At 36.8% G+C, this 21,186-nt stretch overlaps 2 protein-coding genes and 1 long non-coding RNA gene across 7 annotated transcripts in view; 1 reads left to right on the top strand and 2 right to left on the bottom strand.

Annotated features, from left to right (window-relative positions):
- Positions 1 to 12,709, bottom strand: part of LOC118679905 (uncharacterized) — a 38,079-nt gene extending 25,370 nt beyond the window's left edge. For both annotated transcript variants that reach the window (XR_011395028.1, XR_004975456.2), the window contains exons 1-2: positions 12,567 to 12,709; positions 11,864 to 12,341 (exon numbers count right to left, since the gene is read on the bottom strand). This is a non-coding gene — a long non-coding RNA (uncharacterized lncRNA). The remainder of the gene's footprint in view (positions 1 to 11,863; positions 12,342 to 12,566) is intronic.
- Positions 12,710 to 12,833: 124 nt separating this feature from the next.
- Rab7 (RAS oncogene family member Rab7) lies at positions 12,834 to 16,747 on the top strand. 4 transcript variants are annotated; one of them, XM_036357580.2, is made up of 5 exons: positions 12,834 to 12,957; positions 15,445 to 15,662; positions 15,733 to 15,951; positions 16,014 to 16,151; positions 16,208 to 16,747. In XM_036357580.2, exons 2-5 carry the CDS (start codon positions 15,483 to 15,485, stop codon positions 16,295 to 16,297), a joined length of 627 nt encoding a protein of 208 aa, XP_036213473.1. In that variant the 5' UTR covers positions 12,834 to 12,957; positions 15,445 to 15,482; the 3' UTR covers positions 16,298 to 16,747. The 4 variants fall into 4 exon arrangements, with proteins under 4 accessions (XP_036213473.1, XP_014088114.1, XP_069962245.1 ...); XM_014232639.3 differs by having other exon boundaries at positions 12,840 to 12,957; positions 15,407 to 15,662; XM_070106144.1 differs by lacking the exon at positions 12,834 to 12,957 and adding an exon at positions 14,382 to 14,538.
- Positions 16,748 to 17,405: 658 nt separating this feature from the next.
- On the bottom strand, positions 17,406 to 21,065 carry Rnb (R and B). Its single transcript, XM_014232633.3, has 9 exons — positions 20,817 to 21,065; positions 20,152 to 20,751; positions 19,756 to 20,097; positions 19,482 to 19,688; positions 19,270 to 19,408; positions 18,962 to 19,216; positions 18,690 to 18,894; positions 18,546 to 18,621; positions 17,406 to 18,483 (listed from the first exon to the last, which is right to left on the bottom strand). The coding sequence occupies exons 1-9, from the start codon at positions 21,063 to 21,065 to the stop codon at positions 17,506 to 17,508; spliced, it is 3,051 nt and encodes a 1,016-aa protein (XP_014088108.3). The 3' UTR covers positions 17,406 to 17,505.
- Positions 21,066 to 21,186: the final 121 nt, after the last annotated feature.

Here is a 21,186-nt window from a genome sequence, read left to right as displayed (position 1 = left end):
AGACCATAAGGAGCATAAACAACAACAAAAGTGTTAACTGTTAAGCAAGCAGAGCAAAATAATTGGCCACAGCCTTCAATGGCAGGGGACACGATCAGGTCGACATGATTCAGTGAAGAGACGATAATAAATTTCAACAATTTATAACAGGCAATTCATAAATTTATTAATGAATTAAGTTATAAGATAATTTAGGAAGCTTGAAGTTCCAGTAGTAAGCAAACGAAAGAGAGAGACAAAGTGGCACACGCAGATGTAAATACATATATATGTATGTACGTATGTCCATATATGTATACATATAAAAGGGAAATGTGTGAAGGAGGCCAGGTGGAAATCATCTGGTTTAAAACTTTCCCGTTTTAGAACAATTTTTGGCTCTACTGGCATAACGGAATTGTTTAGTTTTACAGTGATTCCGATGATTTGAAAGAATAAAAATATCACAAGATTTCAGTGGAGAGTTGTTGGAAAACTAATATTTAATAATCGCATGAATGTGAACCTATTCAATGAGTATAACCTTTCCCCAAGCATATGGACGTTGTCTTAAACTAGACAGATATACCCCAAAATGATAAATCGAGTCAGGCTTGTGCTTAGTTATGCATCTGACCTTTAACATAGGAGGTATATCAGGAGACTTTCGCTCTCAAACCCTGATAAAATCGGTATAAACTTCCTACTTTGGCATTAAGCTTATATATACTTTTACTTTCTACAAAAGTGTATATTTTCTCTGTAGGGATAGTCATCGATGGAAAAGGCACCACACTCACTCACACGTATAAACACGCATACATATGTGCAAACTGAAATGGACTGCAATCAAACAATACATAGATGAGAAAAAAACATGATACAACACAAAAGCAAAAGGAAATGATGATCAACGTTGATCGAGGTAATATATCAAGCTGGGCGGTGGCATCGATACGAAAGTGTGTTTCGCTGGTTCATCTTACGTTGATAGGTAGTTTATATGATTGTCTGGAATTCGTGGAATAGTGAAACCGAGCGCAATGTATCCCACGAAAAGGTGAATCCGTCGTTGAATTTGCAAGAGATGGGGCAGTGATCTTGCTTTTCTTAGCACAAAAACTGACAGCTTTATCATCCCTAACACTGAGTAATTAAAAGAATAAAGTGTACATGCTAATCGCTTATAAAATGCAGATAAGCATGGCTTAATTCGTTAGCCAATGATTTTTACTGGACATCATTGAATTATTCGCCACAACCTCGCACAAGCCCAAAAAACACTGATAAGTAAATCGTTTTTGAAAAACAAGACCAAACACCTCGACACTGCATGATCTACAAGACTGGGTCTATTAATAAATAGTAAACATAGACATTTACCCATATCTGAATGTGTAACGTGGTAATATATAACGGTATATAGGTGCCCATTTATGTATTTAGAGTGTTACATTTGCATACAAATCGAGAATTTAAAATTAATTAAATTGTCGTTCTGCGCTTTTATCGAATTTATAACTAATATGACACCGATTATGCGAAATGTGTTCACTAATTAACGAACAAACATCATTTCGAGCCGAGTATCCAGCGGCAGCCCCCGTTTCCAATGCCCTCCGCTAGCACTGCTCAAGCCCTATCTGCTGCCTGGCTGACTTACATATTCATTATAATCACGCCGTGCGCACATGCGATTCTCCTCTTCCGCCTAACCACCTCTCCCCACAAGGTGCACTTCTTATCGCTCTTATAGCTGGGCTGTTGATTTGTTCTTCTCACCTTCTTGGCATTAACATCGCACAGCAAGCGTTCATTTAGTTAAAATTGTTGCATGTTTTGTTATTGTTGCTGTTTTGAGCTGTTAATCTGGCCGTGGAAATGCATTGTAAATTGCCTGACAAAGCTTATTTTATTAATATAAGCCCATAAATGTATTATAGTGGGGCATGGCAACGCAATGTTCCTGCCAGCCAAGCTTGTATGATACATACAAACATACACATGTGTCTTTTTCCGTGTGCATGTATGTGTGTATAAACAATTTGTGATGTGTTTTTAAGTTTTTTGTTTTATTGTCTGTGTATAGCTACATTTTTGTTTCTGGTTATGTTTAATAATCAAGTGTGGCGTGGTGCGACGTTGCTGGCAGCCAGCGTGTGCACAGTTCCGTGGAAGGCTTGCAATCCTCAGCTGTCCACATATGTGTGTATGTGGTATCCGCCTGGATAATAAGGTGTGCAAAATACGCTTTTAACTCCGTCGCTTCGAATCGCCTCGCCGATCACTTGACGATGTGATAAAGACGAACAAATTAATCGATGTAGCGGTTCTCCATAATGCTGCTGTTGTTGTTGGGATGCCTCGACACTATTGTCCGGACGGTTGTGAGCTTAAGATGTGCATCTCGAATCGATTGCCTTATGGTGGAGAACTTACGGCTACCTTGACTGCAATTCATTTCAACAAGTGAGAACATAAGCGTATGTGTGTATGTGTGTACAGCTTGTGCGAACGTGTTATTTGACACTGAAAATATACTCTTGCTGAGGATAAAAAGCTTTAGACTGGAATTTGTTGCACGGAGTCTATTAGTTAATGTGTGAAATATTTTGTGGGGCTTGGTGAGTAAACATTTTGCCCTTAGCCCACACTATAAGTACATTAACAATACATTGCTACATAAAATTTGGAAAAGAGCAACGTTTGATTACTGAAGGCAACGGCAGATATCGTTCGATTGTGCTCAAACATTGCAAATTACGAAAATACCACAGGGATTGATGGACATTGGAAATTGATTATGGAATTTTAGTTTGAATGGCGCTTTCATCGAATAAAAGGAGAATTGAATCGATCGAAACTCATTTTGGATAACTTGAGTAGACATACTAGCAGTATCTTTGATTTCAACACTTCTACTCCTATAATTCTCGACACAACCACCAAGTTTCAGTATGTGTAAACGCGATCCAACAATAAATATGTCAAAATTAACACACAGGCAATTTCAAACTTGCGATAAGAAAATCGAAAACACGAAATCCCTCGCACGAACATCGAACAAACAATTCAGAAGCGCACACGCACTCGTGCACTTACCTCGCGCGTAAATTTACTCGTGTTGTAGAACACATGGCGAGCGAACACCTGAATTGGCATCAGGTATGGCCAAATAATACAAATATTCGAACCGCAATAAATGTTAAAGACCCGAATATAAGGGCACTGATCGGTGCGAATGCTCTCAGCGGGCAGGCCAAATACCCGTGTACTTGTACATTTGTACACACTTACATGGACGGGAATGGAGAAATAAATGAACTTGGATTAAATGGGAGGGTAAGGATGCTCCAAGCGTACCAATGCTGTATGCACTTGTGGACAGGTTGATTGCGTGTGGACCGGAGGGAATGAAGGGGTGGAGCGTTAGCATAATGGAAAAGCGTTTACAAATAAATCAGAAGGCGATAAATAAGGATTTTGTCTCGTAATAACTCAGCAGGAATCATTTAGCATGCAATCATATCGAATCGATGTTGAACGCTGCTGTGCGGGCGACGGGGTCCGACTTCAATTGCTGACTATCTGGCCTAGTGCGTGCGCGGTCGAGCAGCAAATGGAAACTTAAGCACTCGAGCGCTTGAGCGATGAACACAGTGGGCACATTTTATGCGCAATAAGATGAGCGAGCTTCCCTGAACGGTTAGCTGGTTACTTTGCCGATTCGCGTGCTGACTATATGTGCCAATGACTGCGTACCTTTGTAGAGTGGCATATGTATGATTGGGTTTCCAGTCGACACCCTGTATCACAACAAATTCACACTCAACTAAAATGTGCGGCGCAGAGAGTTAGAGGTAACGTATGAATGGACTTAACGCGAGCAACAGATACAATTGAGCTTCTAACTTTAGAATTGGAGGTTAAGTTTGTACATAACACAATTGATTCTCTTTTTACGTGGAAGACAGTTTATTATTATTTTAAAATGACTGATCCTTTCAAAAAAGAAAAATTCAATAGAAAATTATTCATTTCCCATATTCGATATAAAACTACTATATGTTATTTGCAGAATCTTTAACGTTTATAAGTTTATGGGTTTAGTTTCATTAAACATCTCAATCATCTTCACAATTTTGCAGTATTTCAAAAAGAGGTAGGGCATTAGTTGTTCAAAACACAAGAACTAAATCTTGATTCTCTATGTTATTGTTGTTGTGTAATTGTAATGTTGTAATTTGAAAGAATACTGCCGAGTTGACAGTCTTTCGGCGACTGCCGAGGGGACGGTTTTGATTCTCTCTTGATTCACTATCTTATTTGGTGGTTGTTATAAGACCAAATATTTTAATGGAATACGCATCTTTGTTGACAGATTAAACTCTGTTTATCGACTTTTAACCGAGATTCGTAGATGAGTTCAGTCGAGAAGATCGCACCTCATTCATTCACTTCCAGAAGCAAAGTGAAATGTAGGCCACCAGTCGTTCAGTCGTCTAGTTTGCCAGTCGTGCATAGAAGCAAAGCAGTGAAAAACGAAACAGCCTGGCCCAAGCGGAAGACATCATGGCGCACTTGCATTTGCAGCAGGACACAAAAAGCTCAACGATAGAATTTTAAGCATGGAAGTTACTTACTCGTACCTGCAACACATAAATTACCACCTCTTGCGTACAATGTGACAGTTGCAAGTGCCTCGGCGCAGCGCTGCTGAGGAAATTATTATTGCCACCGCGTCTGTGCACGCCTAATGTATGTAAGTGCGAATGAATTAGCAAAACCAGATGACAGTAGAAACAGGCTACGTTGGCATTAGACGAAATATATAATTTTTTTCATTCTTGCAACACGCCACTTATCACTGCATAGTGTTGCTGGTAGTTAGAGATGTTTATGATTTAAGACGTTTTCACGAAGTTCTGCAGTGCGTACAAACCTAGCAGCAGTGCTATCAGTGGCGTGTGCGTGACTCCAACGTCGTGCCGGAAATTATAAGTGGCAGGGTTGCCATGCCATTTATTGTAAGATCACTCAAAAATGGGCTCGTATCACCATTCCTCAGTAGATTTTTATTTCATTTTTTAAGATATTCACAGCATCAGTATATTGCTATACTAAAACATTGGCTAAATGTACTTATATTTTTTTCTATCTATGGTGACCCAGACCCCCATTCAACCCCGTAAGCTGCAAGTTGTTTGCATTTCATTATCAATTGAACAGCGACCAACAGCAACAGCACCAACTGCCGAAGCAAGCGAGCGAAGTTGACAATGACCAGCGCCAGCTCCAATGCAACGAAATCCAAAGTAGAACAATATTTCGCCTGTCCAATTATGCAGTTCGTGCGTATGTGTATACTTATGTATGGATATGCCAGCGTAGGTCTATATCTAGCAGCGCAAGCCAGGCAGGATGCCACCACGCTCTCTGACATGCAACCGACTCCAAGCTGTCCACTTGCAAACGCTTGTGAATACTTTAATTATTTCCCGTGAGTTATGTGGGGCGTGGTGTGTATACAAACGTGTCGTACATTATTATCCGACGCTCAAAAACTAGAAAAGATTGCGTTGCAAATTTGCAAAGCATTACAGAAACAAACACTCACCGGTGTGCACGGGAGGCGCAGTCTCCCGAGAAGGTGGACACATTGTTAACAACATAATTAATTCGCGTGCAGCACTGTTTATGGTGCATTTACTGACGTATATATAAGTGTATATATGTATGTATATGTTGTACATATAGCTATGTACGTACATAAATATAATACGCATATTCTCTTTGCTCATTTGTGGTGAGAGAGGAGATTTTCAAAAGCAACAAATAGACCTGCAAACCCTCCCATATCACATAATTATGGCCTAACTCAAAACAAACGATAAGTAAAATGTGATAACTGTAATTACTTTCTGGAGCGTACGTACTAATATACGAACATGCGTTCTGGGAAACCCTAGCTGATCAAAAGAATATCTAGTTCAGTAAGTAGAACAGTCTAAATATATCTAACATGTAGTTTCAGATAGGAAAAAGTGATGGCTGCGCTGATGAAGAGATACTACAAGGTCATTCTTGTTAGTTGGTGACGCACGCCCTCGAAAATATGAAATTGACATAAAATTTAAATATTATTCTGAACAATAATTGCGTTAGAAAATCCGGCGCTTCACCGCAAATCAGAAAAGGACATAGTCAATTCGGGAACCAGATGAATTGCGCTGGGTTATTGGGTCCTGGTCACTGTAAGATTCGACTAGTTTGTAAATCGAATATGTAATTAGTTTGTAGGACATTTTGCCTCATGATCATCATCTTCGAAGCTAATTCCTAATTGCATTTAAGCTTGAACCTTAGGCGCTAACAAAAGCATAACACCGAGCATTTCTACACATAAATTAGATATAGGTATATGTATCTGATTAATGTGCTTTGCTGTTGCAAATCGTAGCTGCTTGAACAATAAAGGTGGCTGCCATCATGTCACTTGTGTCATGTAATGCCAGGTTCAAAGCCACAAAAATACCGAGAATCGAACAAGGATTTACTTGCGTTAAACGCAAAACAATGAGTGTCATGCCCCAATATGCATAGGTGGCTGTGCTGGTGTTCAGATACACTATTGCACAAAAGCATTTGTTACTATACTATAATGACGAAAGCTATTGATCTGTTCGACAGACCTTTCAGCAGAGATCAAGATGAAATATTGTTTTGGCAATATGACTTTTATGTTGACCCAGCAACACTGTACGTTTCTGTTTCCGAAAAAACATAGACACACAGTTTTTAGAGTTTTAAACGCAACTACCGCCTTAAACTATAAATATATATATATATATATATCAGAATCGTGTTTATTTATGCTTTTTAAACAATTTTGTAAAAGCAAATCTGAAATGTCTCTATTCAGACCGATAATAACAGAGCGACGAACACTTTTGTAGATCAGTGTATGTAAATTTTAGAGCGCACGGAATCAGCATCCAGTTAAGCGACAGTCTCCACTTATAAACAGTGCAACGCTGAGTGGCTGCCAAAAACGCATGTTGCACGTCACTTTGCGCCTTTGTCGCGCTAACCAACTCGTAGCTTGCTGATTTGGCTTAGCCCGGCCCCATCTACCCCATTCCGGTCAGCTCGGCTGCTAACTTGATAGCAACTGCGATAAATTTGTGTGCAAGTCATTTGACAACGTGCGCGGTCGCTTATTATTAACATGGCAGACGCTTGACATGCAAAGTGGTGGCTGCAACGCCACCAGGGCGCGATCGGATTCATCCGTATGTATACGAGTATACATACATACACATAATGTAGCATACAGCCAATCACTTCACTGAGGCTCTAAACAAAACCACTGAAGTTGGCATTAAAGAGCCAAGCGTTTCGCACTCGATTTGAGCGATCGAGCGAATCCCAGTTACCAAAAATGCCACTACGTATCCACCGCCAGCAATCCCATGCGTTGGCTCAGTCAGTGAATTTATGGAAGCTCTCTACGTTTTATTGTTGCCTTGACGTTTAATTTGTTCACCTTTGTTCGCATAATTGACTCGAAGCGTGCGTGTGTATATGTATATGAAAGACCTTCCATTGCAATTTATTTTACATCCCACGAAACAAACGATTTATTGAAGTAAATGTCCAATGATCAGTTAGGAATTTTTTCTTAAGACTCAACAGTATTACGATTGACTTAATGAACAAGATCAAGCTCTCTATGGAAAACAGATGAAGTGATTTTCGAGATATGCTTACATATTCCAATTCCTTTATATTACCATTTAGCATTATAAAGAAAATCCATTTTAACTGTTTTCACTCCAAAATTTCGTCGACATAGACGTGCAGAAAGCGTCTACCCATTAATCGAGAACTCTGCACAGCATCCGATTCCGTGAACCTTAGACTTTTTCTGAAAATAAATGTGTTAACGTTCGGACCTTTGTGTATCGTAATTTCCAGGTTTTCATTCCCGGGAATATAATTCGATAGCTTTCTTATTGATTTAACTCGGGAAGACCGCTGTTCGAACAATACCAAAGGAAATTTTCTGGACGATTCCTCCATGCGGAATACACATACCTAACAATAGGGATGCACGCTTGTACAAGTAAATATGTATGTCATCGTGTGTACAAATATTTATGCGCGATTTCTCATTCCTGACGCAACAAAGACGTGTTAACACACATTTAAATGGTGGTTAACAATCGTCGTGCACATTTCGCAATTTTGTATGCCTTCAGTACGACAAAATATGGTAATACGAAGTGGGATATCTGCTGGATGCCTGTTCCGTAAGTGTAAAAAATGCACTGACTAACAAATTTCATGACAAATTAACAAGCAAAAGGCCAGCATACTCAACGCACTTCACCACAGATCCAAGAGAACCGGCTGCACACCCTTCATGCGGCAAGCGATATCGCCTAAAAGCGCCGATATGCACCGATTCAACTGACCAGCAACAGAGCAGACATGAGTTTGCACGAGTGCATAAACGATAGACAATACGATCATGTATGTAAATCAAAGGTGTGCTTTATGCTGTGAAATAAGGTTTACGTTGATACTTTTTCAGGTTAGTTCCGATAGAAATGGTAAGATGATAATTTATATTGAACTTGAATAACTTTCTAATATTCCTACCAGAATGAAAAAAGCAATCACTTTCAGTTCAGCGGAACAAATGTGGCAACGCGGCATTGAGCGTCGGTCAAACATTTACAAAGCCGTCCTTTGCAAAATCGGCTAGTTTTGATATACGCGTATTTGAATGGAATTTAACAAATAACTGCGATCAACAGGATCTATTTGTTGATATTGTTATTCCAATTATAGAAGATTTTCTGATGGATAATTTTATTAGACCAGTCCCTGCAAGCCAACAAACGGTTAAATCACTGTCTAATTATTAAAAATCGCTATCAGAAATTTCGGTTCACGTTTTTTGTACATGAGTTGAACTGTGTGTTTGTGTTAATTTTCACGCTGATTCTTACAATGTGTTAATTTTTTTCTCCATAATCCAACAAGAAGTTTTTGCTTCAACAATTTTTTATTTAATTTCTGAACGAAACTTATCAATTCTCATTTGTAGGGTGATTTGACTGTGTGGTACTTGTGCAACTAACATACAGTGACATTTTGAATGCCATGGAAAACACACATGCATAAAGGAAAAACAAAGTATATAGCCATATACTGCATTTTTCGTATTCTGGCTGAGCTCCTTGGAGATTCAGTTGTTGCAATAACACATCTACCCGTACTAATCTGTAAACGGATTTCATCAATTTCTACAGTCAATTGATACTAAACAAAGTATTAAAATCGTCCGTCCCATTAACATTCTACTGATGTAGGTAGTCGTTATTAAATTAGAGAAGAATATTTAACCACGAGTTTGCTTTATATTGTGTTTCCAATAGAATCCCGGCTTTCCATCGAAAAAGTTAAAATAACATCGCCTAGAAATCCTCGTGTTAACATCAGGGAGATAGCAGAGGATCTTAACATCTCTTATTGATCGACCCAACACATTTTAGTTAATGTTTTAAGTATGAAGCGTGTCAACGCTAGACTCGTACCAAAAGATCTGAATCTTTTGCAAAAACGACGTCGAATAGAGGTCGAAAAAGAGATACTTGACAAAGTACCTGGGGACCCTAGATTCTTCTAGCGAATCACGTTATTGAAATACGTGAATATCTATTTTTGCCAGTCAGAGTCAAATTTGGCCTAATAATCTAACTAGTTTAAGAAGCAGGTTCTTACCAAACCCAAAAGGCTGACTTTGCAAACAAATAACTCCAATTATATGGAAAGCCGGTCTTTGCTCAGAATTTAATACCGACGACTGACTGAACTTGAAAGTCAAATAGGAATCAAACGAGCTGCTCCAAGGCGCATTAATACATACATAAGTGTAGAGTTGCTTTCACATTGCAAGAGCGCGCGTAAGCAAACTACTCGTTTGAGAACAGTGCAATGTGCTAAACAATTACCAACGCCAGGAACTTCATTGATTTCGCTAATGCCACAGAGCTATGGAAAATCGTGCGTGGGTGGTCACAAATTGCCGCAACGTGACCGCAATTTTTAAATTAATTATGTAACAATTGGCCGCATAACAGCCCAATAATAATAGTAATAGCAACAATATGCAATTGCTTGTGATTTGAATGTACCCCGCTTTCGGTGGGGCTTGAGATGTACACGACTGTACTTCTAATTGTCTGAGTCATAGCGAATTCTAATAACTAATTGTGACAAAACTCCCAAATTCGCTGCATGCTCAGCCTATAACTGCGAATACGCAAAGGCGCAATGCCGTCCAAGCCCAACTCGCACCATATGCCGCTCCATAACACAACTCACCGATTAGGTGTAATAGATGCCATGACACACTCACACAGCGACATAACCGCTTACGTACGTATGTACGCATAAGCAGTGGGGAGGGAGGCGCGATGAGACCACTACTGTTTGAACTATTGTATTATAGTCGTTGCGTCAAACAGTACGAGTGGTGATGGTGAAGTACATAAGTTATCTCGATTAACACGTGATCGATCAACTGCTTCGAACTGTGGTTCTTTATAAACTTGACAATGGAAGGCAATAGGTACGTCAGCTAAATTCACAAATGATCTGGAAGAGTCATCGGCGATTTTCATTTCATTAATGTAGCAATACTGTGTGTTGCAAGTGCGAATAATATAATCAACCTCTGTGATTCTTGTGTTCAAACATTAGTCAAGCGAAAATCTCAACAATTCGGCGATTAACAGCATTTTTGCATCCTCGGTGTTCAAATATCTTTGAACATGCTTATCATTGAAAGTTATCTGATATGTATACGTATAAATACGCGTCAAGAATATAGCACCTTCATGTTTTCACGATACCTGATCGACGTTAATGATTAGGTGTTATCATTATGCAGTGTAAATCTGAACGTAGAGTCTCTAACGATACGACAGCAACCAAAAAAACGTGTTACTGCAACACCCTGGCTAATACAGCGGAAACCCAGCCAAGAAATTAAGCAAGCCACCTCCCAATCAGTCAGCCGAGAAACCTAACCAGGTAACCAATAACCACAAAATATAATGAACTAAAGCAGTTATGAGGTGGTCGGCTTAGAGGTGCAACACGATGACGATGATGACGTCGATTGCCTCCAGGTTATATGGTTTAGATATACATTGCAGACACTAACTACAATCATCATCAAGCGTTAACAAGCTCATTTTTCTTAAGTTGGTAATACAGCAAACCAGCAGTCCTACCATCCAGCAAACCGGACATACCTCTGGTGGTAGTACAAGAGAACTTGTGAATTTGTGATAATCAACTGCGAAGCAATCATGTTTGTTTGAGGCTGGTAATCATAAATCGATAATGGCCAATGCAACAGCTCCAAACAAACGGCAGCGCCATAGCAAAACCAACAACAACACTGAATTTATGCAACTTTGTTGAAGATACATACATAAGTGTCTATTACCCATACAATGGAGAACAACCTTCGTGCACGTATTTGCGAATAAGTGCCAAATGGCCGAACGTGGCACGATAAAAGCCAAGAGCCGATCATGATAGCTTTGGGCCGGACTCAGCTAGATTTCTGTTCTGAAAAAAATTTGGAAATATGGAATTTTGGTTCTCACTACTTAGGATAGATTCTTGTAATCTTTTAGCGCGGGCCATGATAAAATCTCTTCCATTCCATTCCATTCATTTGGTTAGGTCACAAAATATCATGACTCGTGAACATATGCAGTTTTATGGCAGTGTATCCCGTACTTTTACGCAAGTTGCTACATTTAATTCAAAATACTTACTGACCAGAGTCATTTAGTACCTGAGATCTGATGCTGCTGCGATGCGCTGAGATCTGATGTTTCATTGGCTGATTGTTGATACTGTTGCTGCAACGCCTGTTACCTTCGCATTGCACTCGAAGCACACGGCCTGACATACGATGCGATGTTTTGTTTATTTTTAAGCTATAATTTAGCCCATAATTGCACGCCAGCGGGCAGAATTTGTAACTAAACTGCAAATTAGCAGCCAATTCCACCGCCGATTAATAACCATAATTATTGACTCAAATGCTGACGAAGATGCAGACGCAACCGGCGGTGCGAGTGAATATGTAGGCATAATAAAAGTTGTTTTCGTGCGGACATGCGGCGGAGAGGCGGGCATGCGATAGTTGTGTTGGCGTTGATGATGATGCTTACCCAACGCCTGGAATAGTCGTTGGCAGAATCGTGAGACACCACGACGTTATCCATTGTTTCTCTATTGCAAATTTGGTTTATTCTTGGTGGATCCGGCTTATTGTTCGTAATTAATTGGTCAGTAGGAATTGAAAGAAAAAATTTCAAAAGTGGTTGTTTAAAGAACTGTTCGGATACGCTTTTGTTGGTTTTTAAATTATTAGTTCACTAGCTAGTAAATATATTCACATATGTATATATATTTATATATACTTATGATATATTAAGTTCGCTTTTTCAGTTAAAACTGTTGATATCGCAGAAAGATATTTCATTGCAAACCTTTTTTTGTTTCCGGTTTGGAAGTTTGTTGTAATCACTTTCGGCTTAATTCAATATAAAATTAATTGGGCCAAATTATTGAGAACACACAATATCTAAATAACTAACGGAGACGCCGGTAGCTAGCTTTGAACAATTGTGCTAAGAACTATTTTACTCAATACTTTGGATGATTAAAAAATAGCACTTTTATGCAACCATGGGCATCAAAATGCGCCCTCTCTCGCATTTCATTTGCAACGGGGAACAAAAAATAAAACCTGGCAACTTGTCTCAATTATTTACTGATATATGACCGTTCTATTTATTAAAAAGTGAAATTTGTTGAAGAGTTGTTTTAATTTGCATCCTGGGATTTATGTAATAAATAATTTTCATATCATTTGAAAAAGTATGTTATCAAATTAATCAAATACCTACAGAATCACATGTCCTAAACTGTAATTAGTGACTACAATTTGCAATATTAAGATTAACATCAATCGAATAATCAACAATAGCCCATACACAATTCTTTGTTTAGCGTTTAATAGTGGCGAATACATATTTATGTACAGTATATACGAAGTGAATAATGAATAATTTTAATGTATTCAGAGGAGTGAATTTGCAGAAGTTACTTTATGTGAAAATATGTCATCAAGATAAATAGACAGTTTTTAATATTATATAGCAGATTTATAATCTTGACCACGCACCCATATTTTGTTGCCATTTTAAATGCATGTGCATTGCCTTTGAGAAAACTCGTGAATTTTAATTGCATTTTTATTTGTTTTTTTTATTGTAGACTGTTTTTTTTAGATTTCTGTTTATTATGCTTCGCATCTATTTCACCACGAAATTCCAGTGTTGACAAACAAAAATTATATTGATATCATTACTCTATATTTATTGTTTGATAATATGTAAAGTCATAAAATTTAAATGTCTATACTTTCCATTATTTCAAGTTTAACTTAATTTTTCTATGACAAACCACCTGTCAGTATATCGTTATGATAACTTGAGATTTCAATATTTTCGTCCATGTAATAATGCAGATGTTCTTTGGTGTAGATGAATTTTACGCCGCATCTCCACAGGCAATGTACCTTTAATTTTATTTTACATTGCTAGCCATCTATGTAATTCATTGCCATTGAGATTGGCAATGTTCTTGTGTGGGCATTTGCTATCATGAAATATTCATTCTCGAAATGGCGTCGGGTAGGTGTGTTCGAGCTGATATAATGCATGTTTTAGCTCTTGAACTGTTAAAAATTTTTATGAGGATGACGGAAATTTATGTATAGGATAAAGAAAGTGGAAATCTGCTTTTTTCTAAAAATGTATATTTTAGAAAAATATGATTTTATGTTTTAAGACTTAAATAAATAAGGCATAAAGTTTATTTACCAATTAAATATAATGATTGATATTTACATATGCTAACAATTATCATTAAAATATTAACCATATATATGTATGTATTTAATTAATATTGTCCATGTTTTGAATATTACTTTAAAATTGCAGTTTGCGCAAAAAAACATAAAACATTGGCATTTCATCTTTGGTGGCATCATGTCATGTTGAGATATGTTGCCTCTTCAAAATTTGTTTGCTAATAAAAACAGCTTTGTCAAATCACCAAAATGAGAGTTCATTGCTAGCAATGTATGGCATTAAACCTTTAATTGCTAAAATCTTTAATTGCCTGTCGAGTTACCCCTTTATAACATCTTTAGCAACACTATTGTCGAAAGTTCACCTATTTTTTTTGTCTACGTCATTCCTTTTTCACTTCTTATTCCCCATTGCCCATTTTTTATTGGACTTTTTATGTTTGTCTTTCGCTGCCAGTCAGCCATTGTCAGTGTATTTATAAAATCGTCGCGACTGAATTTATTTTGGTGTAAATTTTTACTGTTGCTGAATATTAAACATTTATCCATTGTTTATAACATCATACTGCGTATTTCAGTTAAAGGTAAGTTCTATGTCTTGTGGAATTTAAGACATTAGATTTTGAATATTTTGTAAACATTGTTGCAATTCAATTAGAGGCGTAAATGGTGCAATTGTAGATGGAAAACGAAGTACGCGTTAAAAAATAAACGGGTTAGAAAACTGGTTGAAAAGGAGGAAGTGGTGATTACTCAACATCATTGAGAAGAGATTTACTGCAAGAAAGAGTTCTTTTTGGATTTATAAACCTAGGTCACACTGTTTTAGTTAGCGATATAAATCATTAAATACAAAATTTACTCCACTCAGACCAAACTAACATCATTCGTGCAAAAATAAATTTAATAATTTAATTAAAATATTATGGCTCGATATGGTTTACAAATTTTAAAATATATACATATGCGTAGTTGCTAAAAAAAAGTGATAAGTCCGCACATACATACATATATGCGCATAAGATAGAATATGATGAATCAGTCCTTAATTAATAACGTATACAAGACAATATTTAGTTTTGTTTAAAAGTTATTCATTTGTATTTCCTCTTAAGTACCGTTATGTATGTACATGCAGGAGGATTATCGTCAGCAATAAGATAAATTAGAATTTTATATTGTTTTTATTATTTCGTTAAATTGATTGGAATTTGGCACCCCCACTCTTAAGGACTATGAATTATTTTTCATTAATCATAATTTAGGGGTTCGTAATAAAGAAGTAAAATTAGTTGGATCTTTCAAAATTAAATATATGTATAATTATATGTCCATATGTATGCTGCTGTTAAATTATTAGTCGCAAGTTGCAGTAGGGACGGGACGTAATATTAGTTACGTACTTAAAAGACAAAGAAATGCATTAGTGTAGTAATCTGATTCTTCTTTCAGGCTTATCATTAACATAGAATTTTCATAAATTTTTAAAGAGCAAAGTTCGACAACAACCACATCGAAATAAGTAGATATGGCAACGCGCAAGAAGTCTTTGCTGAAAGTGATCATTCTAGGAGATAGTAGCGTTGGAAAAACGTCACTCATGAATCAATATATAAATAAACGATTCTCTAATCAGTACAAGGCAACGATCGGAGCTGATTTCTGTACAAAGGAAGTCATTGCTGACGACCGAGTAGTCACAATGCAAGTATGTGCACTTAATAACAAATGTTTAGTTCATTATTGCACGGAATAATTTTTTAAAACTGACTTCTTAGATTTGGGACACTGCTGGACAGGAACGCTTTCAATCTCTGGGGGTTGCCTTTTACCGTGGCGCTGATTGTTGTGTACTTGTATACGACGTCACTTCACCAAATTCATTTAAAAATCTGGATTCATGGCGTGATGAGTTTTTGATACAGGCGAGTCCAAGAGATCCAGATCACTTTCCTTTCGTGGTGCTCGGAAATAAAGTTGACATGGATAATCGGCAGGTAAAAAATTAATATAAAAAATACTAATCTCATAAAATTAGTATAATACATGTATGTCCTAGGTATCTACAAGGCGAGCTCAACAGTGGTGTCAATCTAAAAATGATATGCCATACTTTGAAACTTCAGCGAAAGACGGCACAAATGTAGAATTGGCATTCCAAACTATTGCTAGAAATGCGCTTGCTCAGGAAGCCGAGGTAAAGATGAAAAACCTAAGCCACTTTTAAATGTTTATACTAATTTGAATTTGCAGGTTGAACTATACAATGAATTTCCTGATCAAATCCGCCTTAACACAGATCGTAACAATCGCAATGGCAATTCTGATAACTGTCAGTGCTAATATAACTATGCTGAGTTTAGCAGAATAATGGATCGTATTGAAATGAGCGTAAAAAAATACATATATATAGATATGAATATTCATAACGCGTTCGCGGCTATAATAAAATTCAACAAAAAATAGACATAAACAAAGATGCAATTGGTATAGCAGTAAAAAAGCGAAAATATTAAAAAAGAAGTAAATATATTTGCATTAAACTGCAACTAAACATAATTTAAATATACATTAAAATATGAATATTATTACTATAATACTACACACAATTATACATATATGATAAAGATTACGATATATAATTTAAAGGGGTTATACATTAAGTAAAACAAATTTCAAGAAAAATAAATTAAAATCGAAAAAAACTCACACCGTACTAAACAGGAAAACCATTTTTTCAGCTACTAGTTTCGCCAAATAAAAGTGCAGTTAACTTGAACTATTTGTATGGAATTATCGCTGTTTCAATTACATTATGCGCACTAATACCTGGCAATCGTTTTAAAGTTTTAAGTTGCAATAAATGTCCAACTAATTTTTATAATAAAGTTACATATTTAGGTAAATTAATTTTTTTATGTTATCGCAACAAGTAAGAAGACATCAAAAAAATAGTAAGTGTAAGCTATTTTTCAGCACATCCAATGTGTATATTTTATTGAGTATTATAGTGACTTTGTTAATGAAAACGAATATTTAGTTTTCTTGTATAAAATACAGTACGTTTTTTTTTGTTTATTACGGAAAATTACCTAAACATTTCTCTGAGGACTTTTTTTGTTTCCCGTGTGTATTGATATAGTTTAAAACGACTACGGTTTTTAGGTATTAAGTTCAGGTGCGAGTTTCACCCGATTTGTCATTAAATAACAAGAAAATTTTAACAGACTGATTCGCATTTCGTACGTTTCAAAATGCTCTACAATATATATCTCCAGTTTCCCATCCTGATTCTTAAATATATATACCAAACATAATTAATTTGAATTAAAGTGTGTTTTGTAAAAGACAATATTTGAATTAACATAGGATTGATCACTTCATTTGTTTCTTATTGGATAATTCAGTTCTTATTTTCCTGGCTCAAGTACTTGCGTTAAAAATTGAAAGGTCCATTTCGATTACCACTGTTATTATCTCTTTACAGTGAAGATTTGTGTATTAGAAATACATATATTAGTTGAGTTAAACTAAATTGTACAACAAATATATTATTTCCATTCAAATCCATTTCGGCAGCGTGTTAAAATTGTTTCGATAATCATTTCAAACCACTCAGTGGAGAATTCCGAGTAATCGGCGGTGTGAAATAACTTAACTTTGGCTTCTGTGGTCAGAGTTGAGCACAAATAGTAGTTAATAACAGTTTCGGTTAGTTCTGCATGGTAGTTGCGAAGTGACCACTCCAATACACTTAAGCAATTCGTGTCATCCAACAAACCGACCAGCATTTGTTGTAAAAATGTTTCCATTTCGCTTATTATGTAGACACGTGCCATTTCGAAAGCTTCAAGTATGGCATTATAATCAGCTCTATTGGGTACATTGTATTTTAATTTTTGCGAACGTCGAACAATCAAGTTGAGGAAGTAGCGCAAACCACTCACCGAACATGTACGTAAATGAATTTCACCTTCATTTCGTTCTCTGAAATCACTATTCAACATAGTGCTAAATACTTCGCTGGTATTGCATAGTAGCTCCTTATTAAATTCGACTATCTGCTCAACATCACAAACAGTTGAAACGAGTTGCTCCTTGCTCGGCTCCGATTTGGGGTTATGTATGTGCACCACAAAACGCATATCACAATTACCGTGCAAGGGCTCATTTTCGTTGTCAACGAACTCTTCATATCTTTCGTTGACACGCGCAGCCTCATTACTGCGAGGCACTGAAATGCCAAGAGTATATTTTGCCATCGCGGTTAATGCATCGACTGCTTCGGCAGTAAACTCATCATGTTTGCCATTTAAAATAATTTGTAACAAAAGGCTGAGAGCATTACCATCATTTAGGAACTGATACAGTAAGCGTTGACTTCTAATTATGTATGCAACGGTGATGGCAGCCCGTTTCTGTGCATATTCATCATCACTGCGTAAAAAGCGCGCCAGCTCTTCTTTCCCATAATTAGATTCGCCAACACATGTTAGGGTCACCAAAAACCCAAATCCGTCCTTATTAACCTACAAAATAACATATATATTCAATATGTGCACATTTACAAATTTTGCTTGAAAAATCAAACCTCTTCACTCTTTGTCAACTGGTAAAGTTGGTGCGCAATGCCACTTCGTATGACCTGGGCAAAGAACTGGCTTTCCCTAAAAAAACAGTCGAAAGTTATAAGAATATTGCAATCTTGTATATGGATATATAAATTCGAACTTACTGCAAAATATTTGTTAAGGAGCTAGCAAAATTATTATTTGCACCAAAGACATTGATGGCTTTGATGAGCGTGTTCATGGTTTCCGATTTTCCTAACTCGCCCCGCTTGTTGACTAGCAGTGTAACGCGAAAGAGTAGATTTTCCAAGTGATCCAAGGTACTTCGAGGCATGTTTCCTAATTGTGGGAGCTTCTGATATGGTACATCTATATAAATGATAAAATACTTATGAATTGGCAGGTGGAGATGCATAACAACGTTCACAGAACATACCTTGACTCTGTTCATCGTCTTCTTCTTTATCAAGCATGTTGTCTTCAATTGTCTCATTTATTTGACTGGCAATATCTAGCAACCTCATTATTTCCGAATTATCTGTAGAGGTATTGGGATTTATAGGAAAATTAGGGTTATCAAGAGTTATAACATTTAATGGCCTTGTCTCATTTATTTCAGTTGGTATCGTCTCTTCGTCATCTTCCTCATCGCTACAAACAGGTGAATAAGTTTCATCGTCGGATGCATCTTCTAAATAAAGAAGTATATACTTGTTTCATTAAGAAAATTGTGCTGATATTTACCTTCAGTTTTAAATAAATTGTTACCAACCGGTGACATGCCTCGAGAGCTACACGGGCTGGAAGGGGCATTATATGAGCGTGGTGAACTACTGGGAGACTCACAATCAATCAGGAATGTCTTATCCTGGACCTTAATCACCTATAGTCAATAAATTTCGTAAGTCAATAACATATATTTCGCAAAGGATAATTTTAAATGAGTGAACTCTTACCTTGTTCCTTGTTTCTCTACTTTCTTCCTTAGGTAGTTTACGTTTCTTAGAGCTTTGTTGCTTTTCTTCACGTTTTTTCTTGTGATATTCATCATCGCTGGTTAGAAAAGTGTTCAGTTCTTCTATAATGACCGGTACCAGGCCTTCTCTGAGCATTAGGTCCATGCTCATATTATCATATTGAAAATTGTTCAGTAAATACAAAATCTAAAAGGTAATAAGGCACATATATATTCGGCGAATAATGCAAATAACTTTTAATTGAGATTATAACCTGAGACTTTTCCGTATTCGACTGGGAATCGCGCACCATTGCGATAAGTTTCCGCAAAGCACCGGACCGACGTATTTTGGAGCGATTGCAAGCATCTGGAGAGAGCATACAGATAATATGAATACAATGTCTTTTCTCACTCTCTGTTAAAGGTCTTGTCATATTTTGTGCAACAAGCAGCTCGCAAGCGGCTACAACCGAATCTGCTGAACTTAGCATATGAAATGCATCCCATTGCTTTGAGAAATTTGAAATTATTTTCAAAGCCATTCCCCGTTGTGGATTTTCTTCAGTAATAAAAAATGTAATAGGTGCAAAAGTACATCCACTGGTATTTAAAGTCTAAAAATACAAACGTTAAGATATAACAATTTACATGATTTGAGAGTTTCTTACTTTCCACGCAGAAGGACCAATGGATAGCTCTGCCAAAACAAGCAAGCATTTAAATATTTCGCCAGCTAAATCCAAAGCGGCTTTTTCCTCAGGCATTGAGTAATCACCTAGAGCGCGTGGTTGGTTTTTCAACATTTCATGATCGAATATGTCACTACGTACACCTTCTAAATTACGCGCTACCTCTTCAAAATATTTTTCACGATGTTGGCTGTTCTTTAAGCCGACAGCACCACTATCAGCTCTTTTACAATTTAACAATTCACCCTGTTGTGTAGGAGTATCTTTTTTCATGATAGACGTTAAAATACGCAATGTTGTTACGAAACCATTCGCTGCAAGAAAGTGCTGCACAAATTGTTGACTTGGTAACAAGAACCGACAGGCCCGAAAAGCCATAAGACGTGTATTTACATCGCTCGTTTCTGTAATTATTTGACAAACGGCCTGAGCAATGGCGGGACAATGAGCAGTAAGCAATTGACTCGAAAATCCTTTGGCGAGATTTCCAAGTAAGCGGCAAGCACGACATTGTATAACTGGATTGGGAATTGATTTCAATATAGTTGTGAGCGGAAAAGCCACCTTGCAGTTAAGAGCCTAAAAAGCACATTTATTACATTAGGATAATATACTTATGATTTTTGTTTGTAAGTAGACTTTACTTCTTTACAACTTTCTTCATCAGTACAACAGTTTCCAAGTATACTCAAGGCTACTTCCAGAATTTTTTCATGTGGTTTATTTAAAAATCGTACCATAGGTGGCACACCTCCTGCTACTCGGAACAGTACAATCCCGTCATTGTCCTTTACTACGTCTGTTCGTAGCTTTACCAGACCCTTGATAACTACATTTTTGTCCGTGGAAGTTTTAAGCACGGTCAAAATGTTTTCAACGAGTTCTCGATTCATTTATATTTTAATACCACTTATTTCTCGAATATAATTTTAACGATTTTAGTTCTCAACGCTGCGTGTATTTATTAAAAACAAAAATTCACATATTGTAAAGTTAAGCAAAATAATTCATCAA

The sequence above is a fragment of the Bactrocera oleae genome, chromosome 2 (assembly GCF_042242935.1).
Source record: "Bactrocera oleae isolate idBacOlea1 chromosome 2, idBacOlea1, whole genome shotgun sequence".
In the NCBI taxonomy this organism is placed as follows: domain Eukaryota; kingdom Metazoa; phylum Arthropoda; class Insecta; order Diptera; family Tephritidae; genus Bactrocera; species Bactrocera oleae.
Note: the sequence above shows the minus strand (reverse complement) of the source record. Positions and strands in the feature narration are given on the sequence as shown.

Excerpts from the sequence above, each read along its gene's own strand:
- Rab7 (XM_036357580.2), top strand. The coding sequence starts at position 15,483 with ATGGCAACGCGCAAGAAGTCTTTGCTGAAAGTGATCATTCTAGGAGAT. Across the intron at positions 15,663-15,732 it reads ACCGAGTAGTCACAATGCAA|ATTTGGGACACTGCTGGACA; the intron begins GTATGTGCACTT and ends CTGACTTCTTAG. Across the intron at positions 16,152-16,207 it reads CGCTTGCTCAGGAAGCCGAG|GTTGAACTATACAATGAATT; the intron begins GTAAAGATGAAA and ends TTGAATTTGCAG.
- Rnb (XM_014232633.3), bottom strand. The coding sequence starts at position 21,065 with ATGAATCGAGAACTCGTTGAAAACATTTTGACCGTGCTTAAAACTTCC. Across the intron at positions 19,689-19,755 it reads CGAATACGGAAAAGTCTCAG|ATTTTGTATTTACTGAACAA; the intron begins GTTATAATCTCA and ends ATTACCTTTTAG. Across the intron at positions 18,484-18,545 it reads AGTTGACAAAGAGTGAAGAG|GTTAATAAGGACGGATTTGG; the intron begins GTTTGATTTTTC and ends GTTATTTTGTAG.